Consider the following 18,110-nt stretch of genomic DNA (forward strand, 5'->3'; position numbering starts at 1 on the left):
GTTACTGCCTTGCCTTCATAGAACTCTTGCCCTCTAGAAAGTGATAGCTTTTGAAGAAAATGTAATTGGTTCACAAAAACGAAGCATCTAGCTTACTATATAATATGTTGCCTTGTATTGTTCAAATTCACAATCGTGCTATACAGTAAAGTCTGATTTCTGATCTTTCAGGTGGAAGATGTGGGACTTGCAGTTTGTATAGAGCTCTGTATTCAAGCACTACGAATGGAGTCCAGTGAAAATTCGAATATCAAAGCCACCATTTGTAAAACCATCTCCTGTTTGTTGCCCGATGACTTGGAAGTGAAGCGAGCTTGCCAGCTTACTGAATTCCTCCTGGAGCCGACAGTTGAGTCCTATTATGCTGTAGAGACTCTGTACAATGAGCCAGACCAGAAGTTTGAGGTAGACAGTCTTCCAGTGCCCAATTCACTACGCTGTGAACTTCTGCTAGTGTTTAAAACGCAATGGCCCTTCGACCCTGAATTCTGGGACTGGAAGACTCTGAAACGTCACTGCCTAGAGCTGATGGGGGAGGAAGCCTCCATTGTATCTTCAATAGATGAGCTCAATGACAGTGAGGCTTTTGAGCAGCTCGAGGACGAAAATGGTGGCAAAGTTCAGGTAGAAGAGTTTGATGGACTTGCAGATTGTTTTTATGATACAACAAATGTGCTTAATGAAATGGCTGATGAAAAACAGAAAAAGAGGGAAATCAAGAAGTTGAGAGAGAAAGGGTTTATATCGGCTAGGTTTAGAAACTGGCAGGCTTACATGCAGTACTGTGTATTGTGTGATAAAGAGTTTCTTGGTCACAGGATAGTACGGCATGCACAAAAGCATGTCAAGGATGGGGTTTATAGTTGTCCAATATGTGGGGAGAATTTTGATCAAAAAGAACTATTTGTCCCACATGTAACGTCTCATGTAAAACAATCCTGCAAAGAAAGACTTGCTGCAATGAAACAGAGTAGGATGTTGGGTAAACCTACCAAATTGCCCAATTCGAATACTGCTCATCAGAAAGTTAAAGCTGCTAACAAACCGGACAACAAGCCAAAGAAGAAAAATGGCCCCCATTCTGATGATAGTGTGGTCTTTAATGACAAGGATGCATCTGAGAGTGATGGAAAAGATCAACATTCTAAACCTGACCTCTCTGTACATAGGGTGGACTACAGAGAGGAATACACATGCCCTGTTACAAACTGTCGAAAGGGATTCAAGTACTTCAAAAACCTGATAGCCCATGTAAGAGGCCATAAAAACAGCGAAGAGGCTAAACGTTTTCTTGAAATGCAAAGCAAAAAGGTGGTTTGCCAGTATTGTCGTCGGCAGTTTGTCAGCGTCGCCCATCTCAATGATCATTTACAAATGCATTGTGGCGTAAAACCGTACATCTGCATACAGCTACATTGTAAATCAAGATTCCTCACTAATCCAGAACTGTTGGTACATAGGAAAGAGCATGTTGTGTTTAAAGCAAAATGCATGTTTCCAGACTGTGGAAGAATATTTTATGAAGCCTACATGCTGTATGATCACGAAGCTCAGCACTACAATACGTTCACTTGTAAATTTCCTGCTTGTGGTAAAATATTTCATTCCCAATCCAAGTTGGATTTGCACCAGGAAGATCACTTTGCGCAGCAAAAGACTGCTTTACAGGACCCAGACCTGACTGAATTACCAGATAAAAATCCTGCGCAGTTACTAGATCTGGGTCCATGCCATACTCCTTTACCAGAACTCAATTTGGCAAAATTAATAGATCCAAACCAGATTAAATTGGAATTACCAGATACAGCCCAACCTTTACAAGATCCAACCCAACCTAAATTGGAATTGCCAAATCCAAGCCAGTTACAGTTACCGCATTCAAACCAGATTACGTTCCCAGATCCAACCCAAACTCAAAGTGAATTAGAAATACCATGTTCACACCTGACTCCTTTACAGGATCCAACTCCAGTAATGAATAATTGCCCACAAGGTGTCCAAGTAAATGTTGAACAGAAAGGAGCAGTAGATATAATCAATTGTAAAGACAGCATCCACGTCTGTGGAAGATCTCAAAACATTCTGCCTGTTATGGGAGTCACCAGTGTTGTATGCGATCCAGCTTCATCTGAACATCTAGAACCGCAGCCTGTGCAACATCCACCACTGCATCGAAGTGGTCTCCCAGCAGAGTTGAAGGAAAGCCAGCTACCTGGCATGCTCACTGGTGCGCTGGAGGAAAAGCCAACTAAACTGCATCATGTAAAAATAGAAACTCCAAGCAATGAGGAGATCATGCCAGAGCAGCCACCAAAACCGGCAGGTGATGTTGTACCCAACTGTAATGCTTTATCAGTAAGGATGCCTGATGGCAATAACATACTTTCTCCATCAGTCCATCCTCAAGCTGTAACTGAGAAACAAGTGAAAGTGGGGGAGAGATTTAACTGCACGTTTGCAACCTGTACTCGGAACTACAGTTCATCAAGGAGCGTCAGTAAACACATGAAGGCGGTACACCCCGAATACCATGCTGCACTGAAGTTGGCTCGGAAAAGCAAATCGCTCCAAAAAAACAACAGAAAAAGTGCTCTCCAAACACAAAAAGACAAAACACAAGGGATGAAGACTCAAACCCCACTGTTTCCTTACCAAACTGGAAATGTTGCAGCTACTGTATCAACCCCAGCCTTTTCTTCTCATTCTGGAACCCTGACCACTGCAGTTTTGCCCACCCAAATAGAAAGCGTTGTAAATCCAATCCTATTGTCACAAATGGCAGAGGTCTCAAATCAAATGTTACCCTTGCAAACACAATGTGGAGTTAACCCTCTTCTGTCTTTACAAATGGGCAGTGGTCAGAACCTGTCTCTGCTGTCACATAAAAGACATTCAGCAGAGCTACCAATACATTTACAAGCACTCGCCAGTCAAGTTTCGTCTTCACAAATCACTGCAGCAAATCCAGTCCCTGCTCCACAGATACCTCAAGGCAATACAAAAAATCTAGTTGTAAATTCACAAGCAGGTGTCATAAGTCCAGCTTTGTTTTCAGAGATGCAAAGTAGTGCAAACCTTATTTTGCCTTCACAAGCTGAAAATAATTGCCTTCAGGTTTTGCCTTCTCATTTGGAAACTAGTACAGATCCCATTCTAACCTCTCGGTTAACTGATGATACAAATTCAGTGATGCCTTGTCACATTGACAATAATAGAGTACAAAGAAGTGCAGATTCACTTTTGCCTTTACAGATAGATTGTGGCTCACATATAATAGGGGCACCACCTACACAAGAAGGAAGTTCCCATATGGCTTTTTCAACTATGGGAAGTCATAATAACACACATGTACCATCACAAGTTGACAGTGTAACAAATATTATGTTGTCCCAAGTGGATCCCTCCAATCCTAATTTGCCTTCCAATATGGAAGATCTAAGTAATGCCTTGTTGCCTTCACTTATGGAGAGGGCGACACATCCGCTGTTACCTTCAAATCTGGAAAGCTTCAAAAATTCAGGTCGACTGGAAACTGCCGTGAATCCTCTCTTCCTTCCACAGATAGATGCCCATTCATTCTCTGATTTCTCCTCAAAAGGAAAAAGAGGGGCTAATTCCCAAATGGAAAATGTCATGAAGTCAGTTTTTATTTCCCAGCCAGAACCTGCACAGACTGCCACTGCTGTCCAGCCACTCCCTGTGAGTCCACCTAAACTTGAAGTTAAAAAGACCAGCAAGAGAACAAAGTGGCCAGCTATTGTTAGGGATGGTAAATTCATCTGCAGTAGATGTTATAGGGAATTTACTAGCCCCAATTCACTTGGTGGTCATCTATCAAAGCGTTCAAATTGTAAACTATTTGATGAAATGGAAACCTCTGGTGCACTTCAGCAGGATGGCTCATCCTCATTCATTGCTAATCCAATTAATTCATCCAGTGTGCTGAATGTGCAGCAGCAACAGCTGTCTGCAAATTTCAATCCAACTGTATCTTTCAAAGGCCAAGCTGATCAGTCATTAGCAATTGAAAACCGTCCTGCAAGATTTTTGCCTAGTGCTGTTTTCCCACAAGTTAATGGAGCTGTTTGTAATCCAAACGAGGGTGAACAAAGTAGTCCAATCATTAAGCAAGCCCTGGAAACAGCAGGACTTCCAGACCTGTTTGAGACCTCTGGAATCCTGCAGCAGACATTCCAAAGTCCATGTGGCCCCTATCAAACAAGTGCACATATGCCAGAAAGCACAGTCATACAGCATACAGGAAAAGTTATTAAAATGGAGTCGGAGGATGCAGAAGTTCCATTGATTCATGAAACAAGGAATGAATTAACGACCTGTGCTGCAAATCATTTTGTAAAGGGAGGAGAGCCTGAATTTTGTGCTGATATCTTCTCCGACTCTGTTCTGTCACAGATGTTGGCAGAACATAATTCACAGATATCCTTGAATAATCTTGGAGCAGCTCATTTAAATCAGATAATGAGAACTGATTGTCAGTCAATGAAGGTAGAAGGAAATGGAGAGCCTCAAATAAATGCAAATGACAATTTACTGGCTGCTATGGCCAATCTTACACAACACTTTATGGCTAATCAGGTGTTGCAAATACCAGTGGCTGATCCCCAGCATTTAGTAACAAACCAGGGCAACCCACAGGATTCTGCTCCAAAGATAAAGAATGTAAAGAAAAAATTACGTGCTCAGTTATTGGAAAAACCTCATGATTTTTCACGAAAATCATCAGGTCCAGCACAAGATATCAGTTTACAGGGAAATGGACACCTGCAAAAATTATCAAACTTCCCACAAACTTCAGAGGCCAAGCACGGTTCAGCATTTTCAGAGATACAGGGAGTGACAGGATCTGACAATAGAGATGACGCAAACGGCTTGCTGAGTGATACTACACAGACAGAGAAATTAAACAGTGCGTTAAATGTATCCTTATCGGGACAGAGTTCGTCTAATGCCCCAGAGACAGCCTTCAGTAATTCTTGTGATTCTCAAAAAGAAGATGAAAAAATAATGGAAATTCTAACAGCTTTACAGAGATTAAACCTAGAAAAGGAAAATCCCACTCCCAGTCCTGCTGTGAATAGCTGCTCTGTCACAAGTATGCTTGATTGTAATGCTGTTGTGTTAAATGAACGCCCAGAAGCTCAGTGTCGTGATTCTACAGTAGCAAATGAAGCTCGGCCTTTGGAAAGCACTAGTAAACCATTTGTGTGTGAGAATGAAGGCTGTCCTTATAGTGCTATGACAAAAGATGCATTGTATAAACACTATTATAAAGTGCATAATTACACTGAAGAGATGATGAATGAAATCAGGCAAATCCAACTCAAGTTTGCTCCCTTTCGGTGTCACATTTGCAAGAAGACATTTACACGAAACTCAAACCTCAGGGCACATTTTCAGACTGTGCATCGCTTGACGCAGAACAAAATGGTCCAGTTGAAAATTAAACGACCATACACCAAAAAATCTCGACCTGAAAAAACTGCTACTGACAAACAGCCATGCATGGTGGATGGTCAACGAGAAGAACTTGGTTCAGAATCTGCAGAAAGCACTCTAGCCCTTGAGAAGTTGAAGCCCATTGAAGGCAATTCAGAACAGGGTATGCATCCAGCAGTTAAAGAGTCATTTAAAGTTGCTGCTACCCAAGTTTCATGCTCTTTGCAAGATGCACCAAATGGACAAACTTCAGAAAATATTTCTAGTTCTGTATTGGAGCAACCTACATCAGGACAGCCTACAATGGGCCTGTCTGCAGCTCAGCAACCTTCAACAGAGTATCCTACAGTAGGTCTACTGTCAGCTGGGCAACCTGCTGCACAACCCCCTACTATGGGCCAGTCTGAAGCAGGACAGGCCCCAGTGGGATTGCCTGGAACTGCTCAGTCTGAAGCAGGACAGGCCCCAGTGGGATTGCCTGGAACTGCTCAGTCTGAAGCAGGACAGGCCCCAGTGGGATTGCCTGGAACTGCTCAGTCTGAAGCAGGACAGGCCCCAGTGGGATTGCCTGGAACTGCTCAGTCTGAAGCAGGACAGGCCCCAGTGGGATTGCCTGGAACTGCTCAGTCTGAAGCAGGACAGGCCCCAGTGGGATTGCCTGGAACTGCTCAGTCTGAAGCAGGACAGCCCCCAGTGGGATTGCCTGGAACTGCTCAGTCTGAAGCAGGACAGCCCCCAGTGGGATTGCTTGGAACTGCTCAGTCTGAAGCAGGACAGGCCCCAGTGGGATTGCCTGGAACTGCTCAGTCTGAAGCAGGACAGGCGCCAGTGGGATTGCTTGGAACTGCTCAGTCTGAAGCAGGACAGGCCCCAGTGGGATTGCTTGGAACTGCTCAGTCTGAAGCAGGACAGGCCCCAGTGGGATTGCCTGGAACTGCTCAGTCTGAAGCAGGACAGGCCCCAGTGGGATTGCCTGGAACTGCTCAATCACTAGCTGAAGCACCTGAAACAACTCAGTCTCTAGCTTGCCTATCTATAGTGGGACAGCCCACAGTGGAATTGCCGACTGTAGCAGGACCACCACCGATGGAGATGCCTGTTTCAGGACACACTGCTACAGGATTTCGTCTCCCTGGACCACCTTTACCAGGAGAGCCTGCAACAGGGAAAGTTAAAAAGCCTAAAGGTCCAAAACCTAAGGTATCAAAGCCTAAGGTTGAAAAACCTAAAGTGGAGAAGCCTAAAAAGCAACCAAAACCAGAAGTAAAAAAGCAAAAGAAGCCAGCTGCAAATACAAGCGAGTCATCTCACAGCTACAGTCCATACAGGCCATACCGTTGCGTTCACCAGGGCTGCTTTGCAGCGTTTACAATACAGCAAAACCTGATTCTGCATTACAGGGCTGTGCATCAGTCAGACCTGCCTACGTTTGAACAGGATAATGAAGAAGAATCAGCCGAGATCAAAGACGACTTGGTGGAGGAGATGGACCAGATCACAGAGTTCAGATGCCAAGTTAAAGATTGCTCTAGAATATTCCAAGAAGTACCTAGCCTTTTGCAGCATTATACACAGCTTCATGAGTTTAGTCTGGAAAAAGCTGGGAGCCTACTGTCGGATATGAACTTGGGAAGATTTCGGTGTGACCAGCCAGAGTGCAAGGCTTCATTTACAGCATTTTGGAAGTATATTGGTCATCTTGAAGTGGATCATGAACCAGAGAAACTCTTTAATAATGACGGGGAGGAAGGTGTCTTCAGGTGTGAATGTGAGGGCTGTGATTGTGTTTATGCCACTAGGTCCAACCTCTTACGCCACCTGTTTAGAAAACACAAAGACATCCACAAGTCCCATTTAATTAGACCTAGAAAAAAAATGGACAGCCAGGAAAGTTGTTCAGTAAGTGGTGACCCCTCCAAAAAGTCAAAATCTGCTGGAGGTAAAGGAGACAATGAAAAAGAGAACTGGCAAAATAATAAGAAATCAAAAATCAGTAGCACAGAGGAGCGAAAGAGTAAGAAGAAAAAAAATGATGCAAATAAAACCGTCTGGATAAAAAGCAAAAAAACGCCTTCTTTAAAAACAAATGATGAAGCGCTGGCAATGTGTACCAAAAAATTCTCTCTGCAATACCCATGTATGATAAAAGGTTGTCTGTCTGTTGTCCGCAGTGAACGCAATATGTTTAGACACTACAAAACTCACAGGCTGACTGATGCATTCCTACTGCAGCAAGGCAGTGACTTTATCATTTGCAAGCAGCGTTCACTTCCCTTAAAAAAATCAAAGTCTACTGGAGATGATGGAGAGAAATCTCAGGAAGATCAGTCTGAGAATTCAGAGCAAGACTTGGCAGACACCTACCCTGAATTAAGTGAAACAGAAAGTTCACGTTTAACATCTGAAAAGGATGAAGTTGCAGAACACTCGAAACCTTTCAAGAAAAAACGTTCAGCTGATGAATGTTCTGAACCCAAGCCAGTGTGGAGAAGAAAGCGGAAGATTAGACAAGCCTTTCCTGATTCTGTTCCCCTGATCAAGCGCAAGAGAGGGAGACCTCCGCTGAAGAGAAAGCGCAAAGAAGCCATGCAGATCAGAATACAAAACAGACGGGTGAGAAAATTGAAACCAGAATTATATAATCAAAGCAATCTGTGCAGTGGCTCTGAATCAGCAGCTTCTTCCTGCACAGTTCCAGTTCAAAAGGAGCAGCAGCACAACAATATTGACTTGAGTACATTTAAGCCAATGGGATTTGAAGTGTCTTTTCTCAAATTCTTGGAAGAATCTGCAGATCAGCCAAAGAGGAAGGCAAAGAAAAATCCTCTCTTCGAAATTGCCTCAAAAAGAAAGAAAGCCTTTCCCCCAAAATCTGGAAGTCTGGATTGTAGTAAGTCCGATTTGCACATCAGGACTAGCGGTTATCATAACCTTATTGACTTTCGAAACCCTTTGAATCTCCAGTGTGTAAAGAATGTAAAGATTGTTGTGGACAGGACCTTTTCTGAAGGGGCTGAGCTTTTGCTTAAGCAGCTTCAGGAAATGCGACCAGCAGTTGTGCTTGAAAAATGGTAGTACTGTTGAGGGTAAGATAATAGCAAAAAATGGTTCAATTAACAAATAAAGCATAGTACTCAGGATTGCTCTCTATTTTAGTGCAAGGAACAGTTAGGCTGCAGACCGGGACTTTTTTAAAATTATTGTATGCATAACTAAACAATGAATATATAGCGCCTGTCAATTATATCCCAAATTAGTCTTTCAAACATCACAAAAAACAAAAGCTGTAATTTAAATGGCATATAAAATGATTTTAAGATTTTGTAAGCTCACAAAACTTCTAAGGGTTTAGGTGATGCCTTTTAATTGGCTCTTTTAACAGATGTGCTGTAAACCAGAACTATGCTAATCTATTGTGTAGAAAATTCAAACTGAACAGTAGAGCATGTTTGTACCATGAAGCTTTTCTTATGTCACATTAAGTTGCCTTTGCAAAAAAATATATATAATAAAATTCATGATACCAGTCATGTAAACGTCAATATATCCCCATGGGACATTTTGCTGCAAAACCTTTATGTAAAAATTAGACAGTTTTTTTTTTTCTTCCATCACTGAAAGTGTTGTGTAATAGTCTGTGATATTTGGTTGATCTCTCTCTCTCTCGTTCACTTACCATGTAAATTGTAAGTTGTAGATATCTTTTGTGTATATATTTGTTCTTTGAAAACTGGTAGTCGAAACTATTAAATTCAGTTTTATAACGTTCTTCTGTATTTAGTTTGTGAACTGTGGTGATTGTCTTATAAAATACAGAATTTTAAAAACTTTTTTTTTTCAATAGTGCACATTTTATTACATGTAAGATGGGAATTGTTTTAAAGGTGGGGTGTCATGTGCTGAAAGTTTCATTCACATCCGTTGCTTATAAGGTGAAAAAAAGGCTCGTTTGTGGTTAGACCATTTTCAAAAACTTTCGGTTCCTCTCCCCGAAAGAGCGAACTTGTGTGACATCATACCAGGACATTCACTGATGTAAACACATGCAGTAGATGGCAGATGAAGGCGATGAATGATTCTGAATGGTTAGTAGTAGACCTAAGTTTAATGTGCATGTAGGTTTATGCAGTCAACATATTGAATATACTATTAATTTGTTAAATTAGCTCAATATCATTAGTATTTTATCCGACACATCAGCCTGGCCTGGCATAGGCAAATATGATCTAAGAATTTATAAATGTAAAAATCACAAACTACAAGCTTCGGCTGCCTCATTCCCACTATAAAGTTATTTCGCTATTTCAAAAAATACGTTTGTTTACCTTTTCTGCACTTGCGTCTTTCTTCATGGTTTGTGTTTTGTGTCATGTTTTCGACGGTAGAGTAGCATAGCGCTTTTTTTTTTTTTTGTTGTCCGTTTCAGGTTTTGAATTTGAATTTCTTGGCAGTATGTTTATGCCTCAAATCTTATTGCTTTTAGTGAAGTCTGCCAAGCGTATGTATTCAGATGGTGAATTTAGAAGAATATAGCTTAATTGCACCTGCGTACCTGCAACTTAGAAAAACACGAGATCAGGAGGACTCCTTTTTTTCGTACTTACTGCACAACTTACTCAGAGTTATTGCACAAATCAATATAATAATTACATATACAGTAAATAATGTAAGGTAGCCTTGCTTCAAAATATAAAGGTAGTAAATTCAACACAGCAATAATGTTTCAAAGCAGGAATTGTTAAACTAATCTTAAAACAGAATGTACCGTCTAATGTAATTCAACAGTACCATCTTAAACATGATCTTATGATCTACGGCAAGTAAAATAATGAGTAGGCTATGTTTTATAAAAATACTGTCAGTGTGAAGTTACAAAATGAGCCAAGCCATGAAGAGGAGATCTCAAAAACACAAGTGCTGTAAGGAACATGTGTGGGGCAAACATGGTCCGTATCAAACAGACACAATTATAAAAGCGGGTGGTGGGGCACTTCAAGTGGCACTCTGCAGCGCTTTAATAATAATAATAATAAAGATAAAGTTTATATTAAGAGTGATGATCTAAATAATCTGCAGTGATTGGGAGGCACAAAATCAAGTTCTTATGCCGGAGTCGAGACAAGAGGCAGCAGGAATGCACAGAGAATGATCATTACACCTCATTAGAAACCTTTTGTTCTTTGTAAATCTCCAGTGTTTGGAAACCCATGAAGATATGCCAATGGCCCTGGTGTATTGGAGTAACTGTACACTACACATTTATTTACCATGGTGTCTCCCCTCAGCGTTTGTGTGTGACTGACAAGGGTTTTGGTGAGCAGTAATGCAGGAAAGCAGCTGGCAGGTCTGCAAGCTTGTCATGGTGTGACATCACACATAAATTAGCCGCAGCTTCCAGTGAGCTGGACTTTCAATAGAGGTGTCAACTTGAGAGTTGTTTTTTTATACATTTAGTGTTAAAACCTACACACAACTATACAGATACTTTTATTGACCTACCAACAGTACTACACAAATTAATTCTGAAAAAAAAAATTTAAGGTGACAGTGAAATGATTGTAGAGTGCCTTTTATTTAAAACATGAACAGATGCACAGACACTTCAATAGACTCCCGATGCCATTGTACAGTGTTGTTTAATGTCTGGTAATACTGCCAAGCTGAGACAGTACTTGGACTTTGCTAGCATTTCCTGTACATGTCCTGCCTCACTGAGTGAGAGTGCCACTTGAACTTGCTTGGCAGTGCAATACATGATCTAGCTACCTGATGTAGCTGCTGCTGTTTTAGAACTAACTGTGCTTTTTTGGATAGAAAATAGTGGAATTACAGGAAAGTATTTTGGAATGTCAGTTGTCTTAATTTGAAAACAGGGAGTGATTATGAAATGGCCCTCCTGATTTCACAGTCCCCGATCAGCACCAGCGCTGGACTAACTTACCTAGAGTTACATTAACTAGCTGTCTCTATTCTACTGGATCTCCACTATCTGCCTAAAAAGTAACATTTAACCTAAATACCTTCATTTAGCTCTACATTCTGATACGAATGTGTTTTTAAATAGAATAATGGCAATGGCTTCAAGAATTAGAAGTACTGGAATTGTTTAAAGAATATCTCTGCAGTGAAGGTCAGATATAGTAATGGTACACTATAGTTTACCTGCTTTGTATAATCCAAATATATTTTCTGGTAATACCAAAGATTCCCAGGTTTATGGTTTTACCTTTTGTAAGTTTAGCTGCTTTTAATCTGTTTGTTCTTAGGTTGAGTGAACAATTGTTGCCGCAGATAAACACCAATTCTTATATTCATAGAAAAAATGGGAATATGTTTTTTTTTTTGTTTTTTTTTTTTTTACAAATCTATGCGTTTCTCTTAATATTAGAGTGCAAAAAACACAAACTGGAAACAGTGAGTTTTCAAAACACAGTCTCTGTGCCCCTAATAAACCGAGATCAGCCTTACAGTGGCATAAACATAGTATTTATAAATAACAGAAAGCAGAAACTATCCAAAATGACAGGCAACTAATAATACATATTATCTTCTATTGGAAGTCTTTTTTTTTTTTTTTTTTTTTTTTCAAATATCGCCGCAGGAGGGCTGCTTTCTTAGTTAGATGCTGTCGTGAGAATTGAGTTGTAATGCTATTACTGAAAACAACAGTTCCCTTGTAACGTAACTCCATTCAAACGTTAGTCACTCAAAAATGTATGCAAATTGAAACAGAAACTGTTTTGATGGCATAACCTACAAAACTTCATTATTGTAACCACCTACTGATCATTTAAAAACTTGACTGTTAGTTTCTAAGGAGCCCTAGACATCTTTAATCACTTATGTCTGGATGTTTCTTTTAGGATTGTTCTCATTTACAGTGGAGTGTTTTGTAGGTCTTACATTTGCAGTGATGGAAAGTGTGAGCCAGCAAACAGAACCCCATTGTTACCACCAGGAAAATAAAATGCAAATTTAAAAGAAAGCAATCTGTATAATGGTAGAGTAGTGGTGGTGTAAGTACTAACACTAACAGGAGCTAATGGATTGTCATTATTTAAACATACTGGTATCTGAATACACATTTGCACAATCTTTCAGCACTACAGAGCAGTCTAGTAGTCTACTAATGGAAACTCTGTTTAACTTCTATTAATGACTTGGTATTCATGGCATGTTTTATGTAACCAAATATTGATTGTGCCTGTTTGGAGCTAGCAGCTGGTCTCACCGTTCCATTGCTCTCACCTGGTGCACTGTGGCAGATACACAGTACCTTTCCAGGTATTCCAAAGTGGATTTTAAAGCCATAATGTACACTGAACAAAAATATAAATGCAGCATGTAAAGTGTTGGTCCCATGTTTCATGAGCTGAAATAAAATAACCCAGTAATTTTCCATACGCACAAAAAGCTTATTTCTCTCAAATTTTGTGCACAAATTTGTTTACATCCCTGTTAGTGAGCATTTTTCCTTTGCCAAGATAATCCATCCTCCTGACAGGTGTGGCATATCAAGAAGCTGATTAAGCAGCATGATCATCACACAGGTGCACCTTGTGCTGGGGACAATAAAAGGCCACTCTAAAATGTGCAGTTTTGTCACACAACACAATGCCACAGATGTCTCAGGTTTTCAGGGAGTTTGCAATTGGCATGCTGACTGCACGAATGTCCACCAGAGCTGTTGCCAGAGAATTGAATGTTCATTACTCTACCATAAGCCGCCTCCAACATAGTTTTAGAGAATTTAGCAGTACATCCAACCGTCCTCACAACTGCAGACCAAGTGTAACCACGCCAGACCAGGACCTCCACATCCGGCTGCTTCACCTGCGGGATCGTCTGACACCAGCCACTCGGACAACTGAAGAAACTGGATTTGCACAACCGAAGAATTTCTGCATGAAGTAACTTACAAAAAATGATGGTGATTAAGTAGATTCAAAAAAATGCACAGAGTCCTTTTCTTCAATCAGTTGCCAGGTTTATTGAAATATGCAGGGAGTCTGGTCCCAGGTACAGGACAAACAGAATACTCATCATTACAATGTTTGCATGACATTAAATACCCTTCTGTATAGATGGTCCACCTCCCCTTTCTCTGACATTTAACCAATGGTCAAGGTAATTTAATTTATTGTGTGAGTGTGTGTAGTCTAGTGTGACAACCTCTGAACTCCGTGCATTCTTCACACTCCTGGAGACAAAAGGTCCATACATCTGCCTTTTGTTATCTTCTTGCGACCCCTTTTGATCCTAGTGGCATTATCTCTTTCGATCTCTCTGAAGTCTTTAGAGCCTGTCCCCTTCTAGTCCACAGCATTGTTATCTCGTTAGCTTGCAGTCAATGTTGGGCAAGAGCTTGTAGACGCAACGTCTCTATCAATGGTTAGCAGTACATGCAATTTGAACCAAGCAGTCTGCTATCTGCAATATTAGTCTCTTTTCAGAAAAGAACACCAGTATAGCTCTGCCAGTCCACATGCGTAGCAAACTGCTAATCAATTCTCAATCCATGTTTTCCAACACTGCACAAACTGTCAGAAACCATCTCAGGGAAGCTCATCTGCGTGCTCGTTGTCCTCACCAGGGTCTTGACCTGACTGCAGTTCGGCATCGTAACCGACCACTGGCACGCTGGAGAAATGTGCTCTTCACGGATGAATCCCAGTTTCAGATGTACTGGGAAGGTGGCAGACAGCGTGTATGGTGTCGTGTGGGCGAGCGGTTTGCTGATGTCATCGTTGTGAACAGACTGCCCCATGGTGGCGGTGGGGTTATGGTATGGGCAGGCATAAGCTACGGACAACGAACACAATTGCATTTTATTGATGGCAATTTGAATGCATAGAGATGCCGTGATGAGATCCCGAGGCCCATTGTCGTGCCATTCATCCACCGCCATCACTTCATGTTTCAGCATGATAATGCACGGCCACATGTCGCAAGGATCTGTACACAATTCCTGGAAGCTGAAAATGTCCCAGTTCTTCCATGGCCTGCATAAAATCTCCAGACATGTCACCCACTGAGCATGTTTGGGATGCTCTGGATCGACGTGTACAACAGCGTGTTCCAGTTCCATCCAATATCCAGCAACTTTGCACAGCCATTGAAGAGGAGTGGGACAACATTCCACAGGTCACAATCAACAGCCTGATCAACTTTATCACGCTGCATGAGGCAAATGGTGGTCACACCAGATACTGACTGGTTTTCTGATCCACCCCCCTGCTTTTTTTTTTTTTTTTTTTTTTTTTAAGATATCTGTGACCAACAGATGCATAGCTGTATTCCCAGTCATGTGAAATCCATAGATTAGAGCCTAATGGATTTATTTCAGTTGACTGATTTTCTTATATGAACTGTAACTCAGTAAAATCTTTGAAATTGTGGCATGTTGCGTTTATATTTTATGTTCAGTGTACATAATAACCCTATTTTCTATACTAATTTCAGATTTGGATTAAACTTTTTGCACTTGGATCTAATCCCTTACTGCCTTAAATGGTTTAGCAGTGTCCTTTTTGGAGCAATAAGAATCTAGAGATAAGGCTGAACATCTGGAACCAGGTGTACTTTCTGATCATTTGATGCTTATCTCTAATACCATTGTGTAAAGTTATCAGGTTAGTCATAGTCAAATTAAAAGTCTTTTACTGTACCATACCCCATGATCAGTTCAGAAATTTTCCTGCTTGTTTGACACCGTCTTTGGTAATGGAAACAGAAGAGTTTGTATGTACTTTTTTAGAACAAAACCCAGACTTCATTGAACAATCCTACCTAGTTTATACCTTTTTTCTTTAAATTTATTGAATGACATCCAAAAAATGTATATTGCATTTCTTTAAACTGTTTATGCCCCCCAAGTTCAGGAAGCTGCAGACAGAAACATATTCTGAAACCAATCTTAATGCATTCTTAGTTCCATAGAGCTCTCATTGGGTTTGTACATGCTGCTGCTGGGGTCCCACAGAGCTCTCATTGGGTTTGTACACGCTGCTGCTGGGGTCCCATAGAGCTCTCATTGGGTTTGTACACGCTGCTGCTGGGGTCCCACAGAGCTCTCATTGGGTTTGTACACGCTGCTGCTGGGGTCCCACAGAGCTCTCATTGGGTTTGTACGTGCTGCTGCTGGGGTCCCATAGAGCTCTCATTGGGTTTGTACGTGCTGCTGCTGGGGTCCCATAGAGCTCTCATTGGGTTTGTACGTGCTGCTGCTGGGGTCCCATAGAGCTCTCATTGGGTTTGTACGTGCTGCTGCTGGGGTCCCATAGAGCTCTCATTGGGTTTGTACATGCTGCTGCTGGGTGAGGTAACACTTACATTTCTTAACATTACATTTGCCATGTTTTAACACAGTTCTGTATGCAGCATAAATCCTGTTGGTTTTCCTGAGCCACTGCATATGAGTCAGCCACTCCCACCAGCTTTGTGTCAATTGCAAATTTTACAATCTTGCTGATTTATCCCCTTTTCTAAGTCATTTATTATGCAGATTGGAAAGAGCACGGTTGCAGCTCCAATCCCTGTGGCACCCCACTGAACACGTGCTGTGATCTAGCAGTTACTCCCCTTACAAGTGCTACCTGTGTTTTACCAGCTATATATCCACGTGCATGTATTACCTTGGATTCCCACTGCTTTGTATATGTTGGCAAATGGTCTGTTTGTATCCATCCTTGAAGTAACTTCTTCAAAGAAGTGGTGGAGGGTAGTCAGACAAGACTATGACTACATTAGACAATATTTATATAGCTGTCAGGAAATCATTCCATACCGAGGAAATATATGTATAATTGAAGCCCTAAATGACAGAGAAAAAAAAACAATTTAAACATATTGTGGTCTTGCAGGTTAATGCTGCCCTGTCTTTACAGAAGAAAAGTATTTCAATATTGGGAGTTTCCACTGTTGTGTGGTTTAGTAATTAGCATAGAGGACAGTAAATTGCTTATGTCAAATTCAAATTTTAAAGATGCAAACCCATTAGAAGAGGACTAAAACACCAGCAAGATTTACTCTATAATGTATGAAAGCTTGAGTTTGTGGAGTCTACCTTCAGGGGCACAGGGATTGCAGCTGCAGTGCTGTTTAAAGGCCTTGGCTGTGAACAGTGGCACTGGTGTTCCTCCATGACCGGGCCGTACCTCTTAAAATAACATTTCCAGCACTGCTGGAGTAGAAGGTAGGCCATCTCACACACATTCAGCACGATGCACAAGATGGAAGTGGAGACCATGATGTAAAGGAAGATCTTTTTTCGGTTGCCCTGGAAACGTAGCAGTCGACTGTGTTAGGGCAAGGGCTCATGGTACACTGGAGCAGCTGAGGCACAGTAAAGCCACTGTAGAGATAGTAAAATGCCAGCAGGGAGCCCACCTCAAAGAACGTCTTGAACAGGAGGCTGATGAGATAGGTACACCAAAGCCCCCCATCCATCGTCCCTGTATCCACATACAGCTTCTTCCTGTGCGTGTGCTCCCAGTGGTGACGGTATGCCACGTGAAGCACAACCAAGAGAAATGGGGTGGAAACCATGACGAGCTGCAAGGCCCACAGCCTGATTTGGGAGATGGGAAAGAAGTAGTCGAAGCACACGTTCTCGCAGCCCGGCTGTTTGATGTTGCACACAAAGTCGATCTGCTCGTCCTTCCACACGGCTCTGTCGCGGCCACGTAGATCAGGATGCGGAATATGAAGACCACGGACAGCCAGATCCTCCCGATTACCGTGGAGTACTTGTTCACTCCACTCAGGATATCTTGAGAAAGCCCCAGTTCATTGTTCCGCTCATTTGGGAGGAGTGCCTGTGCAAGGAGGGGTATGATTATACAACTGAGGCAGCAGGTAACTGCACACAGCAACTTTGCTATTTTCTGGATTTGTCCTGATATATATACATATATAACTATTAAATAATTACAGTCCATAATCATACCACTTTAACTGTTAGTTATTTAAAGATGTTTTTATACATAAATACACAATATATTTATTATTCATGATAGATGTTCCACGCTGGTATTAGCTTCTAACAGTGTAGAATGTAAAACATAAACACTTCTATTAAGTTTCTTATAGTATGCCTAGAATATACAGTAGAACAATTTTATTCAGAATAACATACTTTGAAAAAACATTCTTTTAATAACTCATAGGTTAAAGCTTTGTGAATAATTAATAATTTCATAAACTGTTCTAATGTATTTTTTACCTGCTGGTACCTCGGATAAATGCCAAGGTAAACAAATATACCTGTTATACCTTTTATCAAGTAAAATAAATATCTACATTATAGAAATCTGGTAATGATGTGATTGTTACAGTATCAGCAGTAAAGAAAGTTGTAGTCAATGGGTCAAACATCAACCACTTCAGGAATGCCTGATGTTTATGGAAACTTCCAGCTTCCTTTGTGTGGTTAATTGCTGTTTGCAAATTAGGGATTAGCAAGCAAATACACAGCATGTTGCGAGAGATTCACTGCAGGATATTTCATGCTGACATCTAATTAGAGCCTTGAGAAGAACACCTGATGAATGCTTGATTACTTGTTGAACTAAAGTGATGTGTTTTTTTTTTTTTTAACTGTTTGATACCATGCTTAGTTGTGTTTCATTTGATCATCTGCTAGTTCTTGTGTA

General features: G+C 41.1%; 1 protein-coding gene and 1 pseudogene across 1 annotated transcript; one reads left to right on the forward strand and one right to left on the reverse strand.

Moving 5' to 3' along the window:
• Positions 1-225: 225 nt before the first annotated feature.
• LOC121315352 (zinc finger protein 292-like) lies at positions 226-9,225 on the forward strand. Its single transcript, XM_041249379.1, is given in 3 exon segments — positions 226-624; positions 759-782; positions 784-9,225. Coding segments are annotated over 3 exon segments (8,172 nt in total). The 3' UTR covers positions 8,533-9,225.
• A 5,642-nt stretch (positions 9,226-14,867) lies between these two features.
• LOC121315237 lies at positions 14,868-17,445 on the reverse strand (annotated as a pseudogene).
• Positions 17,446-18,110: the final 665 nt, after the last annotated feature.

This window comes from Polyodon spathula, chromosome 5 (genome assembly GCF_017654505.1).
Source record: "Polyodon spathula isolate WHYD16114869_AA chromosome 5, ASM1765450v1, whole genome shotgun sequence".
Taxonomy (NCBI): Eukaryota; Metazoa; Chordata; class Actinopteri; order Acipenseriformes; family Polyodontidae; genus Polyodon; species Polyodon spathula.